Source organism: Cimex lectularius, unplaced genomic scaffold (genome assembly GCF_000648675.2).
Source record: "Cimex lectularius strain Harlan isolate CLEC.00 unplaced genomic scaffold, Clec_2.1 scaffold104, whole genome shotgun sequence".
NCBI classification, from domain to species: Eukaryota; Metazoa; Arthropoda; class Insecta; order Hemiptera; family Cimicidae; genus Cimex; species Cimex lectularius.
The window spans coordinates 842584-858506 of record NW_019392737.1 but is presented as its reverse complement, the minus strand read 5'-3'; the positions used below and the strand labels follow the sequence as shown (position 1 = coordinate 858506).

The 15923-nt window shown below is 29.6% G+C and overlaps 1 protein-coding gene across 3 annotated transcripts; it reads left to right on the top strand.

Moving 5' to 3' along the window:
- Positions 1–1130: 1130 nt before the first annotated feature.
- On the top strand, positions 1131–14188 carry LOC106665666 (arf-GAP domain and FG repeat-containing protein 1). 3 transcript variants are annotated; one of them, XM_014392265.2, is made up of 12 exons: positions 1131–1348; positions 10264–10357; positions 10422–10522; positions 10583–10715; positions 10786–11038; positions 11184–11294; positions 12828–12974; positions 13041–13139; positions 13216–13272; positions 13582–13682; positions 13749–13823; positions 13919–14188. In XM_014392265.2, exons 1-11 carry the CDS (start codon positions 1185–1187, stop codon positions 13800–13802), a joined length of 1314 nt encoding a protein of 437 aa, XP_014247751.1. In that variant the 5' UTR covers positions 1131–1184; the 3' UTR covers positions 13803–13823; positions 13919–14188. The 3 variants fall into 3 exon arrangements, with proteins under 3 accessions (XP_014247751.1, XP_014247753.1, XP_014247752.1); XM_014392266.2 differs by lacking the exon at positions 1131–1348 and adding an exon at positions 3808–4030; XM_014392267.2 differs by lacking the exon at positions 11184–11294 and having other exon boundaries at positions 1132–1348.
- Positions 14189–15923: the final 1735 nt, after the last annotated feature.

Here is a 15923-nt window from a genome sequence, read left to right as displayed (position 1 = left end):
AGCTTTTGATTATTTAAATAAATAAAAAGTAAACTTATTGGAAAAGTTGAGCAAGAATTTAAAAATAGTCAAAGACAAAAAGCGCAACAATCTCTTTTCCACAATAAGTACTGGGATCTGAATTCAGAACTAGGGGATAATCTTTATATTTCTGATAAAATAGTTTTAATTTTATGAGTGTAATTTTTATACTTAGGGGACAATTATTGGATTTGAATTATAATGTCAATCGTTCTGAAGAAAGACATTTATGTTCTATGTGTAATAGAAAGGAAATAGAGGACTGGTACCATTACGTAGCGGTGTGCCCTATCTTACGATTTTGTTCAGGGTCAGATGGTTTGGGAAAAATTCTAAAAAAAAAAAAAGAAATTGGTTGAGCTCTTAAACGGTTCTGATTGGAATTGTCTATACAACTGTCACATCAAGCTGACAGATATAGAGATTTTTTAGTTGAACAGTTTAATTATTGATCTCATCACTTGTTATATATCTATGTGTAATGTATGTATCTATGGCTACAAGTCAACTTATTCAGATGGACACTGCTCATGTATTAGTGTCCCTTCATAGAATTTTGATACTGTAACTTTGTGTATATTATTATTAATTTTTAAGGGCGTTTTAACGGCTAAGGTCATTTCAAGCCCTAACATCCCAAACCTATCTTAGTTTAGCTATATTCCTTTTGAGTGCTATAAAGCTCTGACTCCAAACATTCATTCGTAAACTAATTTATCCTATTGCCATCCAAGCTTTAATTATCCTTTTAAAATTCTTAATTTGGAAGGCCAAATGTATGCAAAAAACCCATTTTAAATTACATATAAAAATTTATAATTGTTATTATTATTCTTGAAAAGACAAGCACATAAATAATATAAAAATTTCAAAGTGCGCCACTTTTTTTGAGGAGCAGTTTATTTATTTTATTATTATTAATGCTATGTTATGTAAAATTAAATTTATTTCTAAGATATGTACATGTAAGGAGGCTTTAAACCCTATTTGTATTAATAAAATAAATAATAGTCATTTGCTAGACGAGTAAAGGCGGGAGTGTTGGATTCAAAAAGAAAGTAATCCGGTTCGTCAATTGAAACGTGGAGTGGCAGCACAGTCACTTTCGTCGAACCTAGGACGTCGGACCTCCGTAGTAACATTGGCGACAGCCAGTAGTAGACATGGCCTCCGCTAAGAAAAAGTTAGAAGAGAAAAACCTTAAAATAGTACGAGAACTAGTTTCAAAGGCTGAAAACAAACATTGCTTCGACTGCAGGCAGAGAGGGCCGACGTACATCAACATGACAATCGGATCCTTCGTCTGCACCACTTGTTCCGGGATGTTGTGAGTAACGGATGTACCACTGCATTTATATTTTACCCAAAGATCTATTATTGTTCGCAAATGTTTATTTTAAAATTTTTGAATTGCGCGTTTGGTTTATTTTAAGGTCTTGGTCTCGCATTAGGGCTCGATTTATTTTTTTTCTTCGTGAATTAAAAATTTGAACTGTTTCCTTTTCTTTTGTGTTATGTATGTCATACTTCAGTCATGAGTCAGAGCAGATCCGTCTTCCTGGTACAATAAAAAAAGTTTTTACTATTTATTTCATCCCCCTGAGTGGTTAATAGTCTTTGTCAGTTCAAAGTCGTTATTTGTTTATGCGAAGCTTTCAATATCGCTGATATTAACATTAACGTATCAAGTTTATTATTGAGAAATACTTCGTCCGAGGTTTTTTTTTATCAGTTACTGAGATATCGTTTCACTCACATTTCCTCTATATCTTTATTCCAGACCCTATGATAACATTTATTAAATAAAGAGGGGAAAAGTTAGTTTAAATGTGAATAAAGATGCCATATTTAATTGGATGTTTCCGTTTTATACACCAGTTTGTTTGTCTATATGTACGTTATTATCCATAATTTGTATGTTTATAAAACATCCACAGATAGGGATGTATTAATGCTTAAACATAACAGAAGTTTGTTTGAAAATTTTTCATTTGTTAGCTTGGTTTTAATTTAATTTCCTACTTTTCCAAAGAATGTCTTCATAGATTCTTAGATGTAGAATTACATACATACATTCAAACAATTGGACGTACAAACTCAATAGTCAATATGATTAAGATTAGTATATTGTTAATGGTTTACAATATATATTTTTAAAATCTATAATCCATCTATACATTTTATAGTTTGATAATTTATTATCTGTTGTGTAGTGTATTGCAATGAGTTTGATTGTTTGCTATCATTTTGGTCTGACTATCATTGCTGTTTTAATCTATCAGACACGTTTTGAACACACCTGACATACCAAAATAGCAAGCAGACTGAAATGATCTAAAACACTTAAGCTCCATCTTTATCATACTGCATAATATGCAAAAACAACCGGACTCCGTACATATTTTGTTGTTTATTTCTGTGTGTTTTTATTGTTATATTAATTACAACATATGTACTTATTTTAATATAAATCAAATTATACAAGGTGCAAAAGTCATGAGTTTTAGTAAAAATTATTTAATTATGATGGTTTGAAAGAAAATTTACCAAAACACTGGGAAATAATTTAGGGCCAATAATATATAATATTGTGAAAAAAGTTGAGTATATTATTAATTCTATTATATTTTGTGGTCCGATTGACCAAATAACTTCTTTCAATTTATTAATCTTTTTATGTAAGGTATTGGTTGAAATGAAAATGTTAGTGTCATGTGCTATATTATTAATGTTTTACAATATACATTTAAAAAAATATCATTTATTAACTTTGTGTAGTGTGGTGTAATTAGGTTGATTGTATTCTATCATTTTGATCTACCTTTGCTGTTTTAGTCTAGTAGACAGGTTTTGAAGATTGAAACACATCTGACAGACCAAAATAGCAACTTCAAGCAGGCTACTAGACACTGGACGCATTTTGTTTTTATTTCTATGTGATTTTTGTGTTAATTACAACATATGTACTTATTTTAATGTACCAAATTAAACGGGATCCAAAATTCATGAGTTGTAATAAAAATTATTAATTATGCTGGTTTGGAAGAAAATTGACCAAAGCATCAGGAATTCATTTAGGGTCAGTAAGGGTACAGTTGAGTATATTATTAATTCCATTATATTTAGTGGGCTGAGTGACTAAATTCTTTCAATTAATTAATCTTTTTTTTTTAAATCCCACTCGTTTTATTTCAACCAAGACCTTACATAAAAAGATGAATATATTATTAATGTTTTACAATATGTATTTAAAAAAAAATTCAATTTCATGGTTGTTGGATTATTTACTACCTTTGTTTTGTAATGTACTCTGATAAGCTTGATTGTTTGCTATCATTTTGGTCTAAATATTTTTGCTGTTTTATTCTATCTATCTTATAATAACGCATTAAGAGCAAACTAGGTAAAAAATAATTAGTTTAATTTTAGTCTGTCACTAAATGATATTCCGTTGTTTGGGTGAATTTTCTTTCAACCCATTATAATTAAATACTTTATTTAATTAAAACTCATGAATTTTGGATCTCGTTTAATTTGGCTTATATTAACATAAGTTCAAAATAAACAACAAAATACTTCCAGTGCCTTTGAGTGTATTACCAGGTAACAAGAAAAGTTTGTGCAGTTTTTCATTTGTTATTGAGTAGAATAGAATGCACTTTATTTTTACAAACAAGTTACAAGAATAACAAAAATATCAAAGTGCAGAAAACAGCATAGATGTTACTCCATCTGCTGGAGGTTTTTTTTAAACATGCTTTGAAACCTGCCAGGCATGTTTTATAAGGTTTTCCCTTAACAGAAACTCTAGTAATTGTACCCTGTGTTGTTAGGCAGAAAGCCTTAAATGCAAAAACTCCACCTCTCCAAGTTAGTGCATTCCACCATAAAATGGAATGCATTTTCCGGACTGCGTGAATTGCATAAAGAGCACAACTTCTCATTGTCTTGCAGCAAAACAACCACATTTAGGGACAAATACATCTCACATCTTGAACAGCCATCGAAGGTCAGATAGATTTATACCATCTAATTGTAAGTTAGGTTTCTGAAAGTCAAACAAACCAGGCCTCTGACAAAGCTGTGTGTAAAAAATCTGTGGTCAATAGATAAACATAACTCATCATGATATACTTGGGAAATACGGGCTAAGAGTGTTTTCAAATAAGAGCTCCATTCGGTTATATTCTCTAAGTTTAAAATGCATCAAATAAGAATTGCCAAGAGAGGTTGGAGTCACCAACTACTTTAGCCGTAATATTGGCAAGCCTAGAATCTAGTTGCCGTTAGGTCTTAACAATGAAAGCAAAGTGCAGTTTGAAAGGATAAAAAGATCAGTGACAGTTTCTAAGTACAGGAGATGGTTGGGTGTGATAGACAAAATAATGAAAACAATTTCCTAATGAAGAAGCGCTATACTTTCTCCACCCCATTGTTCATTTGGTATCCCCAAATTTGGCATCCAAACCTTAAAGTTATTTACAAACCGCATTGAATACAGACTATTATGTTTACAGTGGTACGACATTCTGCATAATAAAAGAAAATAAGACAAATTTATCACTGTTTTGACTACAGGAACTTTTTTTGAGATATGTATGGACCAGGAAAGATTGGGTGTGAGTATAACTCATAAGTATTTGTATTTAGTGACTATTTCGATTCTTTCCCCTTTGAAGAATCGCCTATCTGATGAACAGAGTTGAACCCCTCTTCTAAAGATGATGATTTTTTTATTGTTATTGTGTTAATATTGTTAATCAACATTTATATTTACATATGAGAATGAAATATTTGCATCATATAATACCAATAAAACCAAGAAAATAATGTGCCAGTTCACTGTAGATTATACATTTTTTTTCTCATGGTTTCAAAACCCATTATTATTGTATGAATTTTACTATAGAGTACTAAGGTGGCTGAGTGTGTGATGTCTGAAGTATAAAAGAGTTATTAGCGGAATGGAGTGGGCTCAACCTGCCCCAAGGAATATCCAGTACTTTGGGTAGTGAATATGTCCAGTGTTCTATATTTGTATCAGGTGGAGATGGGATACTGGTGTGTAGGAATACCGAGTACTACTGATGCCGGGTCTGCTCCTGCCCACCCTGATTTTCCGTGGTTTGGTGGTTTCTGGGTAGGGCGCCTGGTCTCTCAAAGAGAAGTGGTGATGTCCTGCTGGGTTTTGTGTTCTGAGTTGGGGGGGGGTTCTAGTTGGCTGCAGTGCTCCAGCCGATATATATATATATATATGTTTTTGTTTCTGTTGGAAAGTTGACTGCTTGAGGTACAAACTCAAGGCTAGTATTCTATGACATCAACATAGTATACATGTAAAAATAGAGAGACAGAAACCAGATAGAGAAGCACAAATGGCTACAGTTAAAAAAAAAAAATCATGAAAGACTAGAAAAACAAGTAAATACACAGAGGGCTAGCAATGACCTCGGCTTGTTTCCTGCCCATACTTCCCCACATTTTATAATACATATTGCTTTCTTTCACCCCTGCTTCCAATGTTATGATTGTGATAGCATTTTAATCTTTAATGAATTTTTTGTATGCCGTATACGCCAGTTTTGGGCTCTACAGTATTGTGTTCAGACATTCCCTTAAAAAATGACATTGATGCATGAGATTCCAAGCATTTTGCAACATTATTTGAAAAGAAAATGTTTAACCACCAGTTTGGTGTGTTAATTATGGAAGATGTGAGTTAACGAGCTGACTGTGGTTAGAAACATTTGGAAGTTACACTCTTGAAACAAATATAAGTTCAATGTAAGAAAGGAAAGTTAACGATCTGAAGATGATCTCAATAAAGATTGAAACATTGGCATGATAAAGAAAATGTTTTTCTAAACCTGCAACAGACCGCATCTCACAATCTTTAATCCGTAACCATTCTTCCATGCTGATAAAAGTTGAGAAGCTTATTGCAATGATGTGCATTATGTTTAAATCCATAAAGTGGCAAGCCACATGCAACATGATTGACCCCATTGCTTGCCAACCAGCATTTAATTTTAGCCTCAATTTGTTTATTCATCGCTTGATAGATGGTACATGGCTTGTGCTTTTGCTGATTTGTCTTTTCTTTCAATGCAGTTCAGACATAAAATGTAATACCAATTTTTAATCCAAAGTGTTAACAAATAAATTGTATTTATGTAATGATTCAAACCATGTTTGCACAAAATAGTCATCATTCTCAATTCATAATTTAATGAATAGTCTCAAAATAATAATTATCACCAGATATAAATTAAATAAATTTAAAAAAAATTGTAAACTAAAAAAAATACTTGTTTTACTTATAATTCTTCATCTAATTATATATTCTTTCTCTATTGAGGTTCTATGTTTCCACACCTATTAATTCAAGTTTTCTCATCTCATATGTTAAAAATGTGCAAATAAGAAGTGGAGACCAAATTATTAAAAGCAAACTGATTATTTGATTAAACTAATCTGTTTGAAGATAAACAATTTTGCATTTGTACTTTTAATCTATATAAAAAAATAATTTGAGAGTGCGCTTTGTTTCGTGAGAGAAAATTTCAGGACCCGGAATTCAGAGATGGACAAGCAGAGAGATTTTTACATGAAAGCCCTCACCGATATTGGTTATGCTGTCAAGACCTCATGGAACTTGGAACAGGTGGAGAAACTGCTTTTCAAATCTTCGGCACAGAGGAAAAAGGTTCTGAAGAAAGTAGCCTCTAAAATAGAGAATAGAGATAAAGACAATTACACAGATGAAGAGTTGCTTCAAGTAATCTCCAACATTGTCAACATCCCTAAGAACTTGGAAAAGTCTTTCATTGAAGGTGTTACACCTAAAACGATTCAGAAAAATGTATGGTGCTCCATATTTCAAGAATTGAAACATTTAAATTTTGTGGAACCAGCGAAAAAGATATCGGACAAAAAATACTTTGATTTTCTTAACAAGCTTGTCTTTGAGGAAAAGTTATCTTATGATACAGCTGTTGAAATAGTTGGCATTCAAGAAGATTGTAACGAAATGGATGGCCCAAGCATAACAGCAGACTTGATGGTTCAGCTCAATAAAACCATTGCGGAAACAAAAACAAAACTAGAAATTAGTCATTCTGAGGAAATCGTGGAAGGTCCTACATTTGAAAAAATTGATGGTTTCTTAAAACTGTTAGTTGATTTCAATGAAAGATGCAAAGAAAAAGAGATAAAATATGGGGAGAGTGTCATCACCGATGTAACCATCAAATTAGAAAATATTACAGATTGTTTCAAAACCATAAGTGACATCAAATCCTTGGAAACTGAAGTGAATCATCATTGTATTTTGTCTAATAAATAAATGCAACTTTACAAAAAAGAGAAAAAAATTATATAACATTTTATATTTACAAAACTGTCGTATTTGTATGTAAAATAAAAATACTTTAGATAAAAGAAATAAGATATGAAACTTCAGCCCAGACAATATATTTTAAAGTTTGAATAGACATTGTTACAATTTCTCTTAATACTTTTTATTCTATTTTCAAATATATATATGCAGATGTAATAAAAATAAAAGAAAGTATAATATTGTATGTGAGATTAATTCTGAAAAAAATATTGTAAACTGGTTCTGACCACTCATCTGCGACACCCATTGAGATAAGTTTGGATACCCCTCTGTAAGACAGGAATTACATACCTTAAAAGAAAGCAAAATATGCTTTTTTTTTTAATTAAAAATAAAAAAATAATGAAAACTATGTAAAACTACACCAGTACTAACATTCAGAACTTCTAACATTATTAACAGACATTTAAAACATTTTTTAACAGACTTTTTTTTAAAATATATTATAACGTGAAGACAATCATTTATCAGGAATTTATAAGAATGACAGAGCTGCGTAGCAACGCATTCACGGAATGTGATTGCATGATAACAGAATTATCTAATTATAAAAGAAGGCGTTTTGCACTGTTGTGTGTCATTTGGTTTTACCACACTACTGGAGGAACTGGTAAGAACAATTTTAAATTCTAACTTGCTTATTTCAATTAAAATGAAGTCAAGCCTTAAAATTCTATATGAAACTGCTTAATTGTATAAGTTGATTGAGCCGAGACATTTTTTTTTTTTTTTTTTTTTTTAATGAAGTAGAAAAGAGCTAGCTACTCAGTTTGAATTTATTATTGTATTTTGATTTTTTTTGGGTGAAAGAACCAGCTACCAAGTGAATTGTAAGTGAACCACAATATAACAGATGAGTAGATGATGCTGTATGTAATTTCTATTTGCTTGTAAGGCAGATCAATGAAAACAGTAATTTGTTTGGTGTTTTGTCAGAAATTTGAACTGTTGTCAAAATAGAGCTTGACTGAGGTCTCATTCTTACTGTTTTGCATGTTGGATGCATTTGTCATCATTTTGCCAACTTCAAAAATTGATCTACGGTTTAGTTTCTCTTTTTCAACCAACAGGTCCATCACCACAATATTTGACAAATTAGAAAGTGCAAGAATCCGTTTTTGATAAGCAAAAACTAGTCATTTGATGTATTTTTTCTTTGTACAAATTGTTTATAATAGATGATTGTCTTATTTCATCAACCATAGTCTAGGAAATCGCTCAGCTGTGGCCTGAGCTACTTTTTTCAGTGCTGTGCTACTGTGCTGGAAATCTCCAATCATGCTACCAATTTACTGTTAACTACTCATTATGACATATGTTTGCTATGACCATCACCTCTACAGAATTATAAAAAATGCAATTCTTGAGATTTTTATATTTTAGATTAAATTATTAATTTGTTGGAAATAAGGTGGTTTTTTTTTGGGGGGGGGGGTAGAAATAATAACTCTAAAAGAAATGTTTTTAATGGGAAACTTTTCCAAAAAATGCTTATAATAAAACTACAAAAAATACTAACATAGTTTTATTGCCTGAAAATAAATTTCTAAACAAATTTTGTCATTTAGAGTTATTTTTTAAACAAAAATAACACAGAGCAATCATTCAACTTGGTGGAATGCCAAAAAGTGTCTGACAGATTAAACCGGACAAGCAGACAGACAGAAAAAATGAAATTCATTCTCTTTTTATTTTGGTAGTTGTTGAATTCATCACCTTCTAGGAGCTTGAAACAAGCCTGGAAAAGGCATTGGACCCAAAATATGTATAGGCAATAAAGAATAAAACAAAGAAAGTGGTTGTGAAGTGTGAAATAATTGGTTTTGTTAATTATTTATGGCAAAATGGCAAGGATTGCCAAAATAAAAGGTCCTTTTTTGCAACTAATAGTTTAATTAGAGATATGTGCTAAAATCACACCCTATAAAAAAATTTCAAAATGAAGAATATAATTTTATTCGCAAGCCTACTTTTAGATTCAGCTTGTTATAATGTATTATCAGAGCAATATGTTATCGCCCAAGTTGAAGTTGTAAACAGATAAGTGTATCAGTGTATTAAATATCGTACCAGATGGCGACAGACTTAATTGTAAGGGAAATCAGAAAACTAATATGTATTCAATCAGTTATGAAATGTTCTAAAATTCTTGTCAATTTTTTTTACTAACAGCAATTGGTGTTTATATTAACATATTTTTATCAATAATTTTTTAAAAGTTTTATATTAGAAACAGACATTTGGTTTTATGGATATTTTAAATTTATCTAAAATGAGTATTTTAATCAACTAATTTTTTATGGTGTTTTTACTTTTGTATATCTATTTCTTGGTATTAAATAGATTTATAGATAGTATAACTATTTAAATATTTTTATTACCTGTTTATCTACATCCTGAAATATGTATGTATGCTTAAGCTTTGTGCCTGTTTATTTTATATTATCTACACTTTTGTCATGTTAATGGTTTTTGGAATTCAAGTATGAATTAATTTGTTTTAGTATAAATAGTAAAAAAAGGAATTGTAGAATGACCTGACCTCACATTCACAATCCAAAGGGTGGTTGGACATAAGCTCTCCTTTATAACTGGCATTTATAGTTAGTCATAGTTTTCAGCGCTAGCAAAAAATAAAAAAAGAACAATTAAAAACTATTACAATATTATTATTGTTTTCTTACATTTCGACCTCAACAGTTTAACTTATGATTTTTCCTTCTTGAAGGTGGGATAATAGGTCATGACCTATTAATGACCTATTATCCCACCTTCAAGAAGGAAAAATCATAAGTTAATATTATTATTGTTATAATTAGGTATTGATGCCAATCTCATTTTAGGAGAGGCCTTACCCCACCACATAGAGTGAAATCTATATCTATGGCAACTTTCAGTCCAGAGGAAATAGACTTTATATCTGCCCGTGGCAATGAGGTAATAATTAAAATTTTCAATCTGTAATTGTTTTGTTGTAACAATGATTTATTGTGTTTTGCAGTATTGTAGAAAAGTATGGTTAGGATTATGTGATCAAGAACAACTTAGCAAGGATGAGCAACAGATTAAAGATTTCATGATATCAAAATACGAGAGAAAAAGGTAATTCAGAGGGAGAAACATATAAATTTAATTAATAATACAAGTTTATTGTGTTATCAGATATTATGTGAAAGCTGCTGAAAATGAGTTTCTAGTCCAAAATGGAAATGGCAGTAAAAATAGTAATATAAATTCTAGCATGAATACTCCTATACCAAAAATTTCACCTTTAAGTTCCAATTTATCCTATATGGTAAGACTGAACTAAATTTAACATTGAATTTAATAATTACATTTATATATATATATATTTTTTTTTAAAGACAAATGGAGGGAGTGGCCTGAACAATAATACAATTTCTAAAATTAGCAAGAACAATAATTTGTCCCCAACCGGGAAAAACGACTTACAGAATGGAAGCAGTTTTATAGATCCTTTTAGTCCAATTAGCTTTAACCAAAGCAGTGCTCCTGTTAACCATTTCAGCACTGAACCGATGCTGCCTGATCAACAGCAAACTACTGATTTTGCAAATTTTGACAACAATCCTGTCTTCAGTAATACTTCACAAACAGGTAATATATTAAAGTTTCCTAATGCTTTTACTTATAGGGATGAATATTTAAGCAATGTTAGTCGGTTATAAATGACTAATGCTGTTACATTTACAAACAGTTGAAAGTTATGCATATATTTGCGGTAATCTCTTACAATTATTAGGTTGGTGGGACTTCAATCAAATTCAATCTGGCATTGAAATGTCTGGATTGAGTTACAACACTTGGGGAACAACACATACTATCTCAAATTATGATACACTATACCTAAATAGTGAGTTTTAAAAGATTATATTATCATGATTGTTTTGTTTTATTTATTTTTTCATTTGTTCATTTTTTGCTAAATGTTTTATTATGGTTACTAAAGATTGCTCTTACAGCTAACCAATTTCTCTTCTTAATAATATTGTTCTTAAATTTTTTTTCAATACAAATTTTTTTTGTGACAATAACTGGATTTTGAACTGATAATTCAAATGTTTTCTGTTTTAAAATTTTGAGCATGTTAATAATAAAGGTGTTTTGATTGTTAACATGTGTGAATGGATACAAAATAATTATACATTTTTTTATACATTATATATTATAATACATTATACATTTTTTCCGAAATCCATTTCCCACTATTGGTGAACTGATACAACAAATTTATTTACTTTGAAGCTATGATCGGCTTCCTCTTCAGCATCATTGGGTAGATTGGTTACATACTGACACATAATGCTGAAGAGGAAGCTCGTCAGAGCTTCAAAAGCACTAGGAAGAGAATACATTTTATCATATTAGTTAATTAATTACAACCCTACACTGATAAAATACTGAATGATAATGAGAGAAAAAGAAAAAGAGTTTAGTCATAACTTATCCCCCATAACTTAAAATATTATTGTTTTTGGTATTACTACTGTTTTAATAAATTGTATCCGGTATTACTACTGTTTTAATATATGTAAATAAACCCTTCTTCAGTCTCATTTCTTCTATACCAATTATAATAGAGTTAAGAAATTCTCACACTACTGTGATGTAATCGGATAAGAACGTGTACCTCTTGAATTTTTGTGGTCTTTAAAAATTGCAAAGCATGGCTCTGTTTATTGTCGAAATGAATTATTTTTATCACTATCAAATGAAACACTACATTCGAATTATGGAAATTGGAGGAGTTTTCTACCCTAGCTTACTTCACAGTACAAATGTTTTGTTGAAAGAATTGTTTTGTACAACGATGTTTGGTAACTGTTACATGGTTTCAGTGAATAAGAGTATTTTTCCTCACGAAAATGAACCTCGCCTGCACATTTTCTGTCACGCAAAGCACAAATTTTCTGAAAACCCAATCTTTTAGTCCTGACCACGTTCATTCAGTCTTTCATCTTTTCTGAGCAATGGTCTATTTCCTTTAAGGAAAAATGTATCGTAACTTTTCAATTGACATCAACGATATGGGGATGTCAGTGGCCGCAACGGTTAACGCATTGGCAAGGTGACTCAAACACTGGCACCCTGGGCGTTGATATGAGTAATATTTCAATTATTTAAATAATTTGCTTTAAGTTTAACTTTTGAAAGTTTGTTCTTTCTTACTTTTATAATAAGCCTCACCTTGTATGTGATAAATTCATTTTCATTTAATGTCTTAAATGATTTCTGTCTTGTTTTTTATAAATTTAAATAAATCTGTTTGTTTTCTTTATTTATAAATACAATTTGTGATTGAAGCATTTTCATGTTTTTTTTTTTTTTTTTTAATTATTAATACAACTATCTGTTTTATTCAGTTGTATGTCACTATTCATTTTAGGTACAGCAGTGAATAGTTTTGATAAATGCCCTCCACCACCAAGTGAAGATCGCTATGCTGCTCTTAAGGCATTGGACAGTTTGATGAAATCTCAGGTTATGGAAACGGCAAGTACTCAACAAACCCAGGCTTCTTCAAATGATTGGGGTGATTGTTTAAAAACCATTTTTCCCTTAGCTTCTTAAAATAAAGTCAATAATAAAAATTCCATAGGGTCCACATTTATGTGGCCAGGTGCTTCAACATGTGAGGTGTCAAACGAAGATGTTAACAATCAATCATCAAATAATATGTGCAATCCTTTTTCATCAAGTATGTTGAAATTTGTATATTATATACTTAAATTTCTGTTTGTATTTAAACATAACTTGTATTTAATTTTTTTTAGACTTTGAAAATGGTTGGAAATCTACACAGCATTTTGTCGGAAATCCTTTTAAAACAGGTAAATCAACCAATCACCATTTCATTTAAAACTCTTGTTGTAAAGATAGTATTGTCCAAGTTCTTTGATAATATGATTTTGTTTTGACACTTCCTCATTACAGCTAGTTGTCTGAGCATCAGTTTATCATTTCCTGTTAAACATTATACTAATATATTCAGTTTACATTGTAGTTATTCATTGGATTCAATTGTTTAATTTAAAATAATTTGCTATTTTAGTACCTACTTAAAGCTGTAAAGTTTTGAAATGTATTATAAGTGAAGATTGATATTTTACCTAAATGAATTTGTGTTTTATTTTTTAAAGAAATCTCGTGGTCAACTAACAATGTATCTAATGGTTTCATAAATCAGCCATTTGACACTACAAAACCAATTTGGGAAACTCAGTTGCTTAATCCATTCACCGTAAGTTAATGTTTGACCATTTTATTAATCTTGAAATAAAAACCATATAGACTCTTAACATTTTAGGTTGGTTCCAATGGTCAAACTTCAACTCATCATTCAAACAACCCATTTTTATGAGGATTTTTATAATTTGAACAGGTAAACTTATGTTTTCCTAATTAAAAATATTATTCACTTGCCAATAATTATTTCATAAAAATGTAACTTCTCTACATAATAATTTTATTTTTCAGAACTGTTTCATTATAACAGGGTGTTGGATTAATGAAACAAATCTAACGGAAACTTTAATACTAGCCTGATGATTCAAAATTAGCCAGCAGAGGGTTACCAAATTTTGACAGTGTAAAATTCTTTTGGTAAAATTGACTCCACTTACATTCAAACAGTTTAGGATAAAACATATTTTTAAATGTTTTTATCTCTATTACTTTTAAAGCAAATGTATTTTAATAAATACAGTTTAAAATTCTGACTTCGGCCGTCCAATAATGACATTAAAAGATATTAAATATTATATTTAAAAAAGAAAAAATATATTTCAAGGGCAGAAAAAAAAATATATATAGACACACACAAACTAAAAACCATTAGATTGTTCATTATTATTATTATTATGTATTCTGAGAAAGGGTGTTCTAACCAATTTAAAAATAAATAATAATAAAAAGCCCTGTATAAGTTCTTTCAATTTAAATTCTAAGTATTTTCAAACTTTTTATTTACCTTAGAACAAAACTATAAGTTTTTTCTAGTCTGAAAATGTAAAATTTTATTAACTATATTGGACATAATAATTAACATCAATGAGCATATAGCCATCAAATTATCATTTATAAGATCTAATTCTGTAACTGTTGTTAAAAATTATCTTACAAGGAATAAATAAATTTATTTGTTAATATAGCCAATTTAAGAAATCATTCTTAATATTACATACATTAACAATATATTTTGCAATACAATTTAATGAGTGGGAGATTGAGCATGAACAGTTTTGCGAAATAGATTTTTATCAATGACATAGACAATGAAATATTGTATCATGTAATTAAATTTTACATCAAAAGTTTTATTGAATAAGAGCAACTCCACAACAAGAACATTTTTAAAAATTAAATTATTAAATTTGATAAATTAAAGCATTTATGAGAACATTATACATGATATTGGGTTTTGTGCATAAATAGACGTGATTGTTAAAAATGCTTCATAGCACTGTTTTTCTCTTTTTTTTGTAGTGTCATTAAAGAATGTATAAATTATTTTAATATAAGCACAAATTGAAATGTCACAGTTTTAATTAATTTATTGTTATTTAATTTTTATATATATTGGCTATTGATTATTCTGTAACAGTTAAGAAATAGTTTTACAACAGTAGACACAGATGTTGATTTTGAAATGTTATAAGGAGTACATATTTCTTCTCTTATGTGCCTTTCTCTTTTATTACCAAAATATATTCTAAAGTTAGTGGCATTTGATGCTCGGAAGTAACAAATATTTAGAGGAAAAATACGTCCTACCAAAGATATTTTATAATAATGTTTAAAAAAATTCTATAACGAACATGATTCAAATCTGATTAAACTGTTTTTTATTTTTATATATATTTCTTATCGTGTTCCAGATTGCTGGAGCTTCCTTAGCAAAAAGGTATTAAAATATTAATGTTTATATAACGTTTATGCTAACAGTGCAATTTGAATGAACAATAATTTTTGTTTTAACTTTCCTCATTTATGTTATGAATTTCATATTCAATTTGTAATGTTATAATAATGACATATATTAAAATATGAAATCTCACTAATTATTTATATTTTACTTTTTTTATAATCATATAAACATACTCTTCTTACTTTTTCTTCTTCTTCTTCTTTTTTATAGCGGCATATTTGTGTAATAAGTAATGTATAATATGTTAATATATGGTTATGTGATACTACAATAATAAAAATTTATCTTCACAAAGATAATAAACTTGTATTTTATATATTGTCTATTTATTTACCTAATTTATTCTTAATACAATTTTCATCTTCACTCATCCAGCTCAAAACAGAATTGTGAAGAGAAATTGACAAAAAAAAAGACCTTATGTCAGGTCCAAATGCAAGGCCGCTAGATTTGAACTCAGTACTTTTACCGTACAGTGATGTGTTTAAACCATTGCAGCCTCTGATAATGACACCCCTAATTTAATAATTTTAAACAAGAAATAAGTGATTGTTT

Coding starts and splice junctions, on each gene's coding strand:
- LOC106665666 (XM_014392265.2), top strand. CDS start 1,185: ATGGCCTCCGCTAAGAAAAAGTTAGAAGAGAAAAACCTTAAAATAGTA. Junction 10,523..10,582: donor TCAAAATACGAGAGAAAAAG/GTAATTCAGAGG, acceptor TTGTGTTATCAG/ATATTATGTGAAAGCTGCTG. Junction 11,039..11,183: donor CAGTAATACTTCACAAACAG/GTAATATATTAA, acceptor TACAATTATTAG/GTTGGTGGGACTTCAATCAA.